At 36.5% G+C, this 16,397-nt stretch overlaps 1 protein-coding gene across 2 annotated transcripts in view; it reads left to right on the top strand.

The window, feature by feature from the left end:
• snx7 (sorting nexin 7) overlaps window positions 1-16,397 on the top strand; it is a 156,756-nt gene that overhangs the window by 21,934 nt on the left and 118,425 nt on the right. The window contains exons 6-7 of one of the 2 annotated variants that reach the window (XM_039734725.1): window positions 3,721-3,920; window positions 13,542-13,628. In XM_039734725.1, coding sequence (XP_039590659.1) covers window positions 3,721-3,920; window positions 13,542-13,628 — 287 coding nt within the window. The remainder of the gene's footprint in view (window positions 1-3,720; window positions 3,921-13,541; window positions 13,629-16,397) is intronic. The other variant, XM_039734726.1, reaches the window with a different exon arrangement.

Genomic DNA, 16,397 nt, shown 5'->3' with positions numbered 1-16,397 from the left:
ATATATAAAGAATTTTGGAAAGCAGTGGCGTGGGGCAGACATGCTCAAAGTAATAAGACGTGCATGTGGAGGGTAGAGTGGAGGGCAGGTCCCCATTCAAAGTCAGTAGAGCCAAATGTATGTTATAATGGAGTAGCTCATGGGAGATCTGTTAAATTTACACTCATGCCACTCGTCCTAGCTTGTCTTGGGTTGGAGGACACCACTTCTGCCTCTTCTTCTCTCTCCCTTCCCTTTATTCTTCTAGCGAAGCAACACCCCTACACCCAGCCTGCACCTTCACAGGAGCTTTATCGCATGCTTGCTAACCATTGAGCTTTGCATCTCATTGAGTGTTGCTAAAGTTTCTTCTTCCACTTCACACCTGATTATATGGCAAACATGAACATGTCTCCTTTTCCTGTCCAAGACACCTTCTCTTCTTCAGTTGTCTATCTACCCTGTTGGCTAGTACTACTTTTGGCTTGGCCTCTCAATAACTTCTGCTTCTTTATTTCCATAAAACCTCCTCTAAGCACGATGCAGAACATATACATTAGCAAAACATTAATAAGTATCAACAAATAAAAAAAACACACATCCGCTAATTTTCTTTTTTTCTATAACTTCACAAAATTTCAATCTATTCAATCAAAGTGCTTTTTTAAATTTGGGTTATTTACTTTTCTATTGTAGTTGAACTTTTACCCCTAAATATTGATATATCGAAATGTCACTTAACAGATCCCTACTTACCTAGATGTGCCCTCCTGTCAAATTTCAGCTTTTAAACTAAATAATGAGTTGGTCAGTTAGTGTTGCCTTTAATACTGAAAAAAATAAACTTCTCTTAGATTTTCAGTCATTGTAATGATGCTGGAAAAATGTTCTGCTGTCTATCTACTTGACCGAGCAAAGAATATGAACCTAAAATAAAATTCTGTCTGCTCATTTATGTGTTTTTTTTTTAAACAGCAGAAATAATTCATATCATCAGTCAGATGACCAAAATTAAATTTTGACTCTTATTATTGTATAGTGGTTACTGTACATTTCAAAATGTCATTCTGCACAAACCTATTCATCGAATATCATGTTGATTTCAATAGTTTAAAAATTAGATTAGCCAAAAAAATGTAAAAATTTTACAGCACCCTTTAACTTGATTGAACACTATGACAGCACAATTTAAATAATAAATTTGAAATCATTATAGAGCAGAGAAGTAATTTTATGAGTGACAGTTATAATGACAACATCAAATTGTAGGCACTGTATTCCTTGTCAGTGCAGATAAGAGGGAGCAAATTGATGAGTGAAGGAGCAGAACAAAAGAAGTTTGGGTGTGCAAAATGTCTTGAGGATGAGAAGAATATTTTAAAGTGAGTGATGAAACTGCATTTGAGCTTTAAGCTTACAGATTCACAATGTCCACAAAAAGTAGTCGTAACCAATGTACAATTTAATCCTCTGTGACCTCGAGATCAAAACAAGATCTTAAACACCAGGGGCTCATCAGTCTAAAACATTAGCTGCCTGGAAATTATCATTCATATCATGTTTTGCTGATGCCCCTCTCTACAATTATTGAAAGCATAGCAAAAGTGTCTTGATCAATGCTTTTATGTTATTTACTTGCATTTTCTGAGACTATTGTTTTTTATGACCTAATAAAAGTTGGTGGCAGTTTACAATGACTACCTGACTTCAGGTACTTGACATATAGCAATAGGGTGACTGTAGTCCATGTGCACGTTTTCGAAGGGTTAATAGAATACAGTCAGTGTACTGTACACCTGATTAAACATCTGATATTTGGGGAGTGGCTTAGAAGATTAATTATCACCAGTCTCATACTCCATCTGCAACTTTTTGCAGTATTCATATTTTGATATTCATGTTTGATATTTTGTGTTTTGTTGTTTCAGCCATAAAGAGAAAAGTGTTTGCATTATTATTTACAAGTCTTCTTTATGACAAAATATATATTATATATACTGTAGAGATTAAATGAAGTACTGTATGTTTATGAGAACAGGCTGCTGAATGGTCACTGGAAAGGAAAACATTTTTCTACCTCCTCCCTGTCTATAGTAATACATTGATCATCCAACTCCAAGCTCCTCTGCTGAGCTTCTGGCCATGTGCTGCCATCTGTCGGCAAAGATATCATGCAATGATATTAGTCCTCCTTGTTAGTTACTTTAATTTGCATAACAGAGTTAAGAAGCACAGTAGTTTGATATATTCCCTAACACTCATAGGTCTTTTGTATATCTAACTGTTCCGAATTAGTTAAACAGATTGAAAGTCTTTGGCACACATATATCGAAAGAGGAACGTTTGTATTGAGATCGAAAGTTTAAAAGTATTAATCATCATTACTGTATCTTATCATTCCATTTGTAACTGTACAGGAAACAATAAATACAGAATGGACACAACCAAAATAAGCTCACAAATTCACACAGATATAATAAAACACACAAGGATACGTTCTGTTTTTCTTCAACAGGAATGCAGTATATGTTCACTGAAGTTGCCATATGTACTGTGTGTATGTATGTATGTATGTATGTAAGTGTGTGTGTGTTTTATGTATACTGTGCATATGAATATGTGGGGTTTCCCTCAGATTACCACTTATTAACAGCATTGCTAATAAAGAAAATGGCAACAGAATATGGTGCAGAACTTTTCAGTCATTCTGTGCTATTTCCAAAGATGGTGCTCCTGTGCTAATGTGGCTCCAGCATTTTCAAGTCAGATAATGAGAATGCTGACATCCAGCTGTCAAGGCATTTATATAAATTATTATTCAAATATTATTAAAAAAAAATGTCCAGGATACCAAAAAATAAAAAAATTACCTAATTTTCAGTTTTACAGAAAGGCTTTTTTTCAGGGAACAAGTACGAGTTAACAGCTGACAGCTTTTCTGCCGCCATTGAAGTTAAACAAACCTTGAATGTCAATGCAAACAATTCCTGCAGGCGTCCCAACTTTTTCTGAATGCTTACCCTCAGTCTGTATAAAAGCTGTGCTGGAAGAAAGTGTGTTGCTACAAAATTGGAAGCATTATATGTGTATTACTATCAGATTGGCAAGAAAAAGGCAATTAACAATAGAAGACAGACAGATCATTATAACCATAAAACTGTGGATGTTTCCTTACAAAAATTGCAATGAAATTCAAGATGTCAATGATTACAGTTTTCTAACACCATCAAAGGAAGTCTGGAAATAAGAAACTCTGACAAAAATTTTATATATAAATGTATTTAGTTAGTGTGTGTGTGTGTGTGTGTGTGTTTTTTTAAAAAAAAAAAATGTTGCATCAACTTGTCTATAGTCTAACCAAGTCTGTAAATGTGAAATATATAAAATGTATATGTGTGCTTGCCTTTATTTGCAGCATATATACTGAACTTCCCAATAATACAGTGGCTGTTTCTACATAACATACTCACATACTTTATAAAGTATATTATGATAGAAATTAAAGAAAACTGGAACTAGACCAATTGACACTGTGCTGTCAGTCTTTGACTCATGCTAAATAATTACTTGTTGTTCTCATTTTTACTAGAATAAGGCAGCCTACCTTTGATAAAAAACAAAGAGCTTGACATTATTTCTTGAGTTTTAATATAGTATATAGTTTTTTGTTTAGTTGGCTAGTCCTTTAATGTCATTAACATTGTGTTTTATCTTCTTTTTCTTATTTCTTGAGAACTTTAGAGTACTTAGAAGAAATGAAGGAGTGTGGGCCTGTGTATACACTGTGGTCAGCCTCTGAGGTGGAGCTGGTAGACATTCTCAAAGGAATGGCTGGATGTATTGACAACTGCTGTAAAGCTACAGAAGAGCAAGTAGTGGATCTTTCTGAAGGTCTCCTTCCAGTGCTGCATGAGTATGTTCTCTGTGCCGAAACTTTAAAGGTATGCTTTTGCTTAATCTCTTTGACATACTTCTTGTTACTTTGTGAAGATGCTTGGTCTGCATTGTTGTTCTATAGTTTTTGTAAAATGAGTTACAATTTTATAATTTGAAAAATATTAGTGTAAAAAGAAATACCTATTTAACATTTAAATTGTGGGGTACTGTTACTCATGTTTATTGATCTCTTTGTTTTTTACATTATTAATGCTGGTAATAAATTATTTAAATTATATTCCTTATTTTCCCTTTTGTAAGGATCACTAGCTATAGTTTTGTGGAGACAAAGTGTCTGCAACTGTTACTATTTATGTCCAAACCAGGGTGTAGATCATGAGCCTCTTCTTTAAAGGATATGTTTTTTGCATTTTTCTGGGTTTTTTTTTTCACAAATCTGGTGTTCATCAATTTGCCATGGGAGATTGTGTTTTTAAGTTAAACGTTTTTTTTTATAAATGTTTAGAAATGCCATACATGTTTCTCTAGTCTGAAATGGGATCTGCGGGCGTCAGTGCAAATAACAAAATAAAAAGCTACATAAATTCCCAAGTACGACTTTTTTTAAGCAAAGAATGTTCCTGAATGTTGATCTGTGTCTTGAGATTGCATATATATTGTAGAATTGCGTGTCCACGTTGTTTTCAGTAAAATACATATGGATTTTAATGAGTTTTAGCCTTTTTAAAATAAGACTGACTGTAATCTACATTATCTAGGTTTCTCCATGGAAATCTTTCCCACTCCGGCATTTAATTTGTTGTAGCTTATTTTGTTAGTGCTGCTTAGATTGATTAACTACTTATTGCACAGCTGGTGCTATGCCACTTATCCAGACATATTTTTCCCAAGCACAATTTCTAAAAAAAAGAATTATATTATATAATATATATATAGCAAAATACCCGCGCTTGACAGCGGAGAAGTAGTGTGTTAAAGAAGGAAAGAGAAAGAAAAGGAAACATTTTGAAAATAACGTAACATGATTGTCAATGTAATTGTTTTGTCACTGTTATGAGTGTCGCTGTGATATATATATATATATATATAGCAAAATACCCGCGCTTCGCAGCGATGTCATGTGTTAAAGAAGTTATGAAAAGAAAAGGAAACATTTTAAAAATAATGTAACATGATTGTCAAAGTAATTGTTTTGTGTATTTGGTGGCAGCGTGACTACTATTTTCGTCTAGCTGCATCAGAAAATGTACCACAACTACCACAGCTTGGATTGCTGCTGTCATATACATACATACATACACACTTGCATATCTTCATATCTACATATACACACACATACATACATACACACACACAAATTATATATATGTGTGTATGTATGTATGTGTGTGTGTGTGTGTATATATATATATATATAGCTTTGGTCACTGAGTGCAAGGGAAAAATAATAAAATATAGTCTATAAGTTATTAAAGAGTAAAACATTAACGTTTTAAGAAGTACAGGTACATTGAGCACTACTGGAGTGGTTGCGGGTAAACTACATTTTAAAGACTGTGTAACACAACAGGTAAGTAACTAACAGCAGCTAAAATGTATATGGATCATCTCTCGGTAGTAGATCCCTTGTGAAAGGCGCTACACGACGGCTGTGGTATAGAAATTACATTTTCTATGTGAACGTTCAAATTTGTGCCTCTGGTAATGTGCCTTACCGGCAATTAAAGAAAATTATTTTTGTGTCCTCTGCAGTGTTAAGAGAGAAAGGCTTTGGATTGGCATAAAAGGAAAAAAGGTGTAAAGAAAGGAAAGTTGCCTTTTTCTTTTATATAGTATAGAGAGATGTGTTCACTGACGTTATGATCGCCTTTTGGGGACAGTCGCGGTGGGTCTTGTGTAGACTGGTGAGACGTCCCGCCATTAATCGGCTGTGATGGCACTGTCAGTCCTCCACTCGTGTGCGTGTCTTCATAATCCGAGCTTAGGACCTCATAATCGTATACGTGCAAAAGAAAGTGTGAATCGCCTTAATATTATTTTGCCGTGGTGTAGAAAAGGGGTCCGTGTTTGCACTTGTCTGGGCTATAGCGCAGGGGGAGGATGAAAAAAATTAAAAGTGCTCACTTTGACTTAAGGCAGAAGCGCAGTCAGCGTCTCAAAGGCCGGCACAGCTATGCACGCGCGCTGGCTGCTCGACTTTTGCTGGGCAGGAGACCCCTTTTGTACACACGTTCATGATATCAAAAGTCTTGGCGCTCTTTGGAGTTAATTCATATATTATATATATAGCAAAATACCCGCGCCTACATGGCGAGAAGTAGTGTTAAAGAAGTAATGAAAAGAAAAGGAAACATTTTAATAATAGCGTAACATGATTGACATTGTCATGAGTGTTGCTGTCATATATATTCCTGCCTAAATAAGTCACCCTCACTTCGCTCTTACTTTTTTACCGTTCATTTAATCATGGCTAGTGGCGGAAAAATTATAAAATGGAAGGAGGATGGCTTTACCAAAACAATTATTAATGGCGAATCGATTATTCATAAAGCTTGAATTGGTGATCTGTTTTCTGTGTTAACCTCATATTTTTCATACTTCTTCTCAAACTAAGGTGGTGCGAGGGTAAAATGAATCGGGATGCGCTGATCAATGTAATCGGTGTACCAGGAAATCATGCATTGACAAAGCTCCCTTTGCTTGTAAAATGAATCGCCTGAAATGGCACAAAGATAAGCGTAAATTAACAGAGGTTAAAAAATGTCCAGGATACCAAAAATGAAAAATTACCTAATTTTCAGTTTTACAGAAAGGCTTTTTTTCAGGGAACAAGTACGAGTTAACAGCTGACAGCTTTTCTGCCGCCATTGAAGTTAAACAAACCTTGAATGTCAATGCAAACAATTCCTGCAGGTGTCCCAACTTTTTCTGAATGCTTCCCCTCAGTCTGTATAAAGCTGTGCAAAGTGTGATTAAATGCATTATTTTTAAAATATTATGGAGCACATGCATTGCTTGTGCTAAGAAAAGGAAAGATTTTAAAAATAACGATAACACGATTGTCAATGTAACCTTTACAAAGTAGCAAAGCCTGGAAGATGTCAGTGATTACGGAGAAACTCTAGAGACAGTGTGTGTATTAACTTGTGGATTTTTCTGTGAGTATTTGGTGGCAGTCTGACAAGTTGCTTCGAAGAAAAAATTAGCATCAACTGAGCTCAGCTCAGAACGAAATGAGATGAATGGGAGGGAGATGATGACGTGACTCCCCACCCAGCCTTAACCGTCAATCCCCACAAACACAGTCTCTGGAATTTGCATAAGCACACCCTTCACCTACAATTTTAACATAGTTACAAAGTGATCAAAACTCTAGACCAATCCACGTGCTGTCATTAAACTCATGTAAATAATTACTTGTGGGCATTTTTACTAGTGGCAGCCTAACGCCAGCGTAGCCTGTCTATGAACTTAATTTAAAGTTTAGGTTTACACCTTGCTTGTCATTAACGAGGTAGCAGCACTCATGAATATGGTAGTATATATCACTGTGGTCCTTCTTATTGTTTGAGCTGCCTTCTCAATTATATAATGCATGTTTTCTTAAAGAGCAAGTAGTGGATCTTTCTGAAGGTCTCCTTCCTGCTGCATTATTTCTCTGTGCGAAACTTTACAGTCATGCTTCACTCTTTGACATACTTCTTGTTACTTTGTGAAGATGCTTGGTCTGCATTGTTGTTCTATAGTTTTTGTAAAATGAGTTACAATTTTATAATTTGAAAAATATTAGTGTAAACAAAATACCTATTTAACATTTAAATTGTGGGGTACTGTTACTCATGTTTATTGATCTCTTTGTTTTTACATTATTAATGCTGGTAATAAATTATTTAAATTATATTCCTTATTTTCCCTTTTGTAAGGATCACTAGCTATAGTTTTGTGGAGACAAAGTGTCTGCAACTGTTACTATTTATGTCTAAACCAGGGTGTAGATCCTGAGCCTCTTCTTTAAAGGATATGTTTTGCATTTTTCTGGGTTTTTTTCACAAATCTGGTGTTCATCAATTTGCCATGGGAGATTGTGTTTTTAAGTTAAACGTTTTTTTATAAATGTTTAGAAATGCCAATGTTTCTCTAGTCTGAAATGGGAAGTGCAAATAACAAAATAAAAGCTACATAACTTCCCAAGTACGACTTTTTACAAAGAACAAATTTCAGCTGTGTCTTGAGATTGCATATATATTGTAGAATTGCGTGTCCACGTTGTTTTCAGCTTCTACCTCCGGCGGAAGTTGGAGAATTAGTGATGAGTGAGTGAGTGAGGGCTTTGCCTTTTATTAGTATAGATATATAATATATATATATATATATATATATATAAAGGCAAAGCTCATCACTAATTCTGTAACTTCCCGTGTTTGGCAGGCTCATTCCTTACAGCTTACTTACACAAGTTAGGCAGGTTTCATTTCGAAATTCTACGCGTAACGGTCATAACTGGAACCTACTTACGTACATATATACGGCCATAACCTGCAGCTCGGTCACCTTGTGAGGCGGAGTTGCGTCTCGCATCGTCACGCCTCCCACGTAATTGAGTGCCTGCCCATATAAGGTAAATATTCGCAGGTGAAGAACTGTGCTTAGCATATTCATAAGTGCAGCTACTGCGGAAACCCTCCCTCAGCGAAAGTGCGAGAGAAATCTTTAAGTGCCGGGTCTGAGCAAAAATTAAATAAAGCCGTGGACATCACAAGATCGCACAAGATATTTGCAAGATACAAGGTTAATTAGAAGACGCAGGGTATAAAGCCTCAATGCTAAAGACCTGGCGAAGTCATGGAGAACATGGAAGGACGAGTTCACATTATACACAAAACTTGCAATGCCGGAGGCAGAGGAAAACACTAAGGTCAGATTATTCCGTTATCTTATTGGAGAGAGCAACAGAGAATTATGTCAGGCGCTGAGCAGTGATGTAAGACCTGATGATTTAACCATGAGCTTGAGTGGTGGGCAGTCAGGGCCTGCAAGGCCTTCTCTGCTGACCTACAAAAATATCTGAATCACAAACTGATGTTAATTATATTTTGTCCATAAATACTTATTAAAAAATTCCAAATAGTCTCTCCGCTTCCTTTCATAGCTTTTCCGATGGTTGTGCTGCTTCCAGACATGTATTTTCGTATTAAAGCATTTAACCAATCACATTTCAGCCATCATTTGTTGCCAGGCAGAGAGGCCTTCACAATCCTTTCTGCAGGCCCTCTAACACAGAATAAATGTCGATTAAACTATTGCTTCAACCAGTCAGATTTTGAGTTGGTGTCATTCGGGCCCTCTAGCAGGTGTACGGCAACCGTATTCAGACCCATTGATTGGATAAAAGCTGATATGATGAACTCTACGAGGCCACTGAACGCACCACAGGCGCTCCAAGCGCAAGATTCTCGCGCGCACTACCGCCAACACCATGGCAAGATTCTGGACAATATTATTTGCCAGACACAGACCAGATTTCAAGACCATGAAAACCTGATGTTTGTCATGCTCCTCGAGCCCCAGAAGTTTCGTGAATACAAGAAAAATTTCCCGTATGCAGCCTTCTCCAGTTTAACACAAGAGCCACGGAGCAGTTTTTGATCTGTCTCGGCTAAAAACAGAACTGACTGTAATGTATGCCATGAATGATTTTGCAGGAAAATCTCCCACTGATCTCCTTGACTTCTTTCATCAGAAAAATCTGAATGAGAGCATTCCTGTGTACACTGCTTCTGTCGAGCGGATATTTTCAGCCCTAAAGTGAATTAAAACTTTTGCCAAAAATACGACAGGGCAGGTTCGACTTTCAGCATTAGCTTCAATGGTGATAGAAGGGGACTCTTTGATGGGACTGAAGCGCACAGATAATCTGTACGACAGAGTAATTGAACTGTTTTTGAGGAAAGAGAGGAGGATGGATTTTTTTTTACAAATAATCCAAGTTTTTGGTGAGTAAAATGTTGCGATTTTCCTAAATAATATTGCAAGTTTATGAGTCATTATTGATGTTTTTTATGTTTGTCGAGGCTGTAGCTGCAGTAGAAAGGAACTTGTTCACCCCTGGTTTGTCTAATCAATATTTATTTATTATTGTGGCTACAGGAGTTATCTATCTGCGATGCAGCGGCTCTTTATACTGTATTTCTGCATATTAAGATGTTTTTTTATAACCATAAATTAGTCTTTGAGGGGTGGGTTGATTCAGACGGAGCACTACTGAAGGCCTAGGTGTGAAATGCGCAGTCCGCCACTAGACCAGATGATACGTAAATTTGATGAACATTACAACCCGAAAATAAACGAAACTGTAGAGAAGTTCAGATTATACTTCTCCCAGTGCGTCTCTCTAATCCTCCATGTGGGAACATTATCATAAGGCTTAACAATCTTATTGTTACACCTTCTACGTGCACCGAACCAACCTTAATATGAAGTCTTCCTTGCTTTACCACTGGCTGCTTCTTTCCATTCACCTTCCTAGCTCTTTATTTAAACAGTTTTCCTTCTCACTCTTCCGCTCCTTCGCTGTCTTCTCCCTTTTTGTTCAAAATACGCGCCTCCTTGCCTTTTTACAGTCAGCTCCCCTTACGTCACACCATGGTACGTTTAGCACAAGTTAATACCGGGAATGCCTGTTAAACATCTTACATTCACAAGTAGCGAGCGATTTGCGTAGTGAACACTTCAATGAGTGAAACCTGTTATCTTTACAACGGTTGACAAACACGGAATGTAACTTGGAACACAACACATCCTCCAAATACGAACCTGATTGAAAGAAATAATGATAATTAAATCCTTGACGACAGCAACACTCATAACAGTGACAAAACAATTACATTGACTATCAGGTTATGTTATTTTTAAAATTTTTCCTTTTCTTTTTCATAACTTCTTTAACACGCTACTTCTCCGCTGCGAAGCACGGGTATTTTGCTAGTGTATAATATAATATACAGTATACTGTATATGTGTATATATATATATATATATAATATATAATATGTATGTCTGTCTGTTTTTTAGTGTTTTACATCATAAAATTGACAAAAATTGCTAAATAAAAATTATTAAAATATTAATTTTAAAATTACAGTTTGGCAAAAAGTGCAAATTGTCAAGATTTGTCAGGTTCAGCACTTATATTGGTGAGCTCAGTGGTTTAACATCTGCCTTTGTATATGTGTGGTTTTAACCAAATTACATCACACATCAAACCTTAATGTTGTTTTTCTTTATCTACTGTTAAATAATAAGCTGACAATGCATCATTAGCCTTATTTTTGTAATTTTGTTAGTTGCATGCAATAGTAGGCTAAGCTTTTATATTTGCATTCTTCAGCATGCAAAGCTACATGTTGTCCATCTGTCCATCCATTATCCAATCTGCTATATCCTAACTACAGAGTCATGGGGGTCTGCTGGAGCCAATTCCAGCCAACACAGGGAGCAAGGCAGGTAGCAAATCCCGGGCAGGGTGCCAGCCCACCGCAGGGCGCACTCGCACACACCCACACACCAAGCACACACTAAGGACAATTTCCGATCGCCAATGCACCTAACCTGCATGTCTTTGGACTATGGGAGGAAACTGGAGTACCCAGAAGAAACCCACACAGACACGGGGAGAACATGCAAACTCCACACAGGAAGCAAACCCAAGTCTCCTAACTGTGAGGCAGCAGCGCTACCACTGCGCCACCGTGCTGCCCGCTACATGTTCGTTTTTTTATTATTATTTTGTGTTCTTCCATTACAATTAATATTTAGAATTTTCTGAATTCATAAGCCTGTGCATTTACAGGTAGTATCTATAATATAAATGCAATCTCTGCCTGGTTTTGAGGTTATTGAGCACTGGCTTAGAGTAAGATTTTTCTCAGAATTTAGACAAATAAGTTGCCATTTTATGCCCATCCATGCAAACACTCATCCTCACTGCTACTCAGACTACTCTGAAAAGGGGATGTGGGTGAAAACACCCTGTAAACTTTGTGGGAGGTTGGAGGGGCTAATGTGCAATCTCCAAATGAACAATGATCAGGCACAAAACCAGTACCCTATACAAAGCAGCACTACCAGGATTCCCTACGTAAGCCACTCACCTATGCGTTGTTCAGTTTTCTCGTAAAGTGACATTTTCATTTGTAATACTAGTCAGTTCTCTTTTTCACCACACTAATCTGCTTCAGACACCTATGTGGTTTTGTGATATTTTCCTTCCTTTTTCGCATGAAAATTCCAACCACAATGCTGGCACTGAGCAGAATGTGCTCACAACCCAGGAAAAATAGTTAAAGGAATCAGTGGTAAAATGTATTATTTATGATCTCATGAACATATCTTAAAAACACAGAAGGCATGTTTCCTGAAGTTGAAACCTTTGCCACTTGAAAGTGAGTGTATATGGCACATTTTAAGGCTTTTTAAAAAGATGTTTTTACATGTTTACACTAATGCCCCTTAGATCCAAAACTGTAAAACCAGACACGGTATTTATTTAAAAGTTCTATAAAATGCTTCACTTGAGAACACAATTTCCTGTGGCATATTTGTGTTTAATGTAAAACAGTGGAAAAACTGACTTTAACTTGAGAAATACCAAACTTATCCTTTATTATGACTTTTTTTGTTCTCAGCCTGCTGACTCCATCTGAATCCGTTTTATAAAATATGGAGATATTAGGAGGGAATATAAATTTTATAACATGGGACTGTATTTACTCTCTGACTTTTACTGCTCTTAGATTTATATTTGCTATTAAATAAAAGCAGGCACTGTTTAACATCTAGCACAGGTGTAAATAAAAAATTAGCCATCTCACTACCGGACACATTGTTTTTTTTTTTTGTCTCAGAATCTAGAACTGCAGCTTAACAAGATCTCTGTTTAACACTTCAACAGTTACAAAGTGTACCTTTTCATCCAATAGGCCACACCTTTCCATTATGCTAGATATTTTAAAGTAGACATTAACACCACTTTTTGAACAACTTAATATCGTCAGTGTTTCTTACTGTAGTTTTCTTGTATCACGTGTAATCCCTTCTTTATCACTCCTTAATCACTAGCGTTATGAGCTCTTATTTGTTTATCATCTGCACTTCTATTCAGACCTCTAACAGTGACTGAGATGCATCCTACTGTTATTGGTGTCTTCTTGTAGATCCTACAATTGAAGAGGTTTTCTTTAGTGACATCTTTGTGGCAAATATATTTTCAACATAATTGAGAAGTTCAAATGGTACAGGTCAAGATAATGCATAAGGTACAAATTAAACTGAGGATACCAATAAAGTACACTTCTACACCAAACTGAGATGCCTGTTGCCAGAATCTCTTATTGTGTACCAACTGCATTTAATCAGGACCAGGGAGTCAAGATTTTTTTTTCCTTCATTTATTTTAATTGTAGAATGTGTTTTTTGGTGTCATGTTGGGTTACATCAGACGTTGTCAATAGTGAAAGATAAATTTTCCACGGTTAACCTGTAAAGATTTGTATTTAAATTGAGAGTTCAGATTCCAATCCTTTTCTGTGAAGTATCATGCTTTGATTTTGCTGGTAACTAATTTACTGGTTTGCATTTCACCATTTTAACAAGTTTTCAGTTTTCAGGCAGTATTAAGAAGAAGGGACAATATTCAGGCCGAATATGAATCCAAAAGCAATACCCTGGCCAACAAAAAGGCAGACAGGGATGTGGTAAGTTTGGATTTATTTTTTTTTTTTTTTAACTGCTGCTGCTATATTGACTTAATACTAATAATGCATCTTATTTATAGTGCATTTCCCATGTTCAAAGCACTTTATAAGTAGTTCACTGGGAACAAAAGAAATAATAGCACAGAAAAAGATCAAATTTGTAACAGTTGATGCAAACTATTATCATGTGTTAAGCTCAAAGTAACAGTTTAATATATGAAATGCAAAGTTCTGAATTAGATTCAGAAAAAGAACAAGCAGGAATAAAAATAATATAAAAACACATTAAAGGCTAGCAGGTGACCAAGAACAAAAATCATAACAATACTCGGGAATATCAACAAAGATATTAAATTAGCCATAAGAATGACTGTCTATGTAAGAGGACTTAACCGAGTTCGTAGTTCAGTCAGATCAGATCACAAGTGCATTTTTCCTCTGGGATCTCATCACCTAGTATTTACTATATTATGCAGAAGTAAAATCTTCACTGATACTGTAATACGGATATAATTTGCTGTTGTCACAAATTTCTTTCCATAATAAAAATGAAAAGTAAACCAAGAGGGGAAAAAATAAAGTTCCACCAGATGGCATCTTGTACTTTATAGTTTTTTATAGAGGCATGTGAATGAAGAAAAAGAAAAAACTCAGAAAAGAACAAAACACAATTGTGGTTATCTTCATTTTACACATGTGATACTTCATTATCCGACTTACAAATATAAATAAGGCTTTGCAGTAGCCGAACATTGATTCAAGCACAGTATACCATTAATTAGTAGTGAAAAATACTTACTGCACTGTGTGTTTTTAAATAGTAAATGAACTTGTCTTCTGCCAAAAAGCTCCTGTGTGTTTTTATTTTTGTTGACTTTATAACCTTAAGAATTAGAACTGCCGTTCTGATGGAATATAATATGCTAGTTAGCTGGTAATGTGATGTAAACACTACAGATCTTTAGGTTCAGATCACAACTTTAGATCAGCTTGTGCTCATGTGCAAGTCACTTCACCTAACTGTATGAATAGCTGTCTCTAGATGTGATGGTTTTTAATCTCCTAGCTGCATTTAATCAAGTCTGTAGAACAAGTGCCACAGCATTTAATGTTTGAGAGTTGTGCCTCATTAAATTGGCCATCACAAAATATCGTTATCACTCATTCTTTTGCTGAGTTCTTTTGCTTTATGATGCAGTCTTCCTTATTAATTGGTATTTCTCTTCAATTAAATCAAAACTAGCTACATTCTAGTAATTGGTTAGACTGTGTAAATAAAAATAACAGATGGACGTATTTGTGCTAGTCACCATAGTCATAAGTATCCATACATTGGTTCTTTGCATGGAATAAATCCATGCTTCTTAAATGGGTTTTTATGCAGAAAAATGCAACCATATTGCTGAAATATTGGTGCCTGTGGCAACCAGAGACTGTAAATTTGAAAGTGAATGAATGATTATTGGAAAAGAAACAAATTAATAAGTAATCCACACATTCATTAGTTAATCCATGTATTCCAGTTTAGGGCTACTGGCTCCAGCCTATTCCATCACTACTGGTTATAAAGCAGAAACCAGTCCTAGGTTATGTGCTAGGCCATTGCAGGGCACAATCATACACAACCTCACACATACGCATACTGGGCAATAAAACTGACAGTGTGTGCATGTGTGTGTGTGACTCTTGTGTTTCCTTAGGCTGATGAACAATGGTTTATGCCTATAGTTATTTAGGTCAGTGGATTGTAGCCCGTTATGGGGCCTTACTGAACTTCTCGGGAGCCACAAGAAGATTGGAAATAATGATCAAATAACAGCAAAATACTCAAATCACTAGAAATTAAGTGCCAGCAGTGGTGTCATATTTATTTTTTTGGTGCAGATATCTTCATTAGTATTCAAAATATTTTACATACTGCTCACAATGACTGTTAGTTTGCTGAAATGCCCTCTTCATTCGTTTTATGTATAGATTATTTCCAAATATAATTTAAAAGGATTACATTTACAGCTGGCATTATATTGCCTGCTTGCATTTATCTAGGTTGCATAGTGTCTTAGAGCTACTAACCTGTAGTTTGAATGGGAACAGGCTACTCATGGTGACACAGCAAGTAAAAGAGAAAAGATGCTAACATACCACACTGCCATAAAGAAATTTTGTGTTTTACTGTGGTGCTAAAGACATGACAGTTTCATGCAGGAGATGCAACTCGACTTGTGCCACTGTTTCCACGCCACTCAGTTTTTATTTACACAATTTTATTCCACTTGCCCCCTCTGTTTGTCTGGGTCAAATTTTACAATCAATTTTTTACCCACTTCAACTGAACCAATTTCCTTCAAACTTTGCATTCATGCTGACCTCCGGTGACAATGCAACATTTCCTCAGTTTTGACCTGGGATCTGTATGTCAAATTTAAATTCGTCATTTCCTTATATTATATTTTTGTGCGAATACACACGCACACACATATATATATATTGTAAAAAGGCGCTTCACACTGGAGGTACGTATAAAATAAATAAGCTCTTATTTTTCTTCAGCTGGAGGGCACATCTTCCCCGTGTCCCCCAGCCACAACACAGACCCCAAAGCACCAACACACCACAAACTTTCTTCTCCTGCACCACCACCACTCCTCCTAGGCAACCTCGTCCTCCTCCACCTGACTCTGGCCGCTGAGTGGTGGTTGCTGGCTCCTTTTTTTGGGCACCCAGAAGTGCTCCAGGTGCTTGATTGCCGACATCCGGCTGCACTTCTGG

This window comes from Polypterus senegalus, chromosome 14 (genome assembly GCF_016835505.1).
Source record: "Polypterus senegalus isolate Bchr_013 chromosome 14, ASM1683550v1, whole genome shotgun sequence".
NCBI classification, from domain to species: domain Eukaryota; kingdom Metazoa; phylum Chordata; class Cladistia; order Polypteriformes; family Polypteridae; genus Polypterus; species Polypterus senegalus.
Note: the sequence above shows the minus strand (reverse complement) of the source record. Positions and strands in the feature narration are given on the sequence as shown.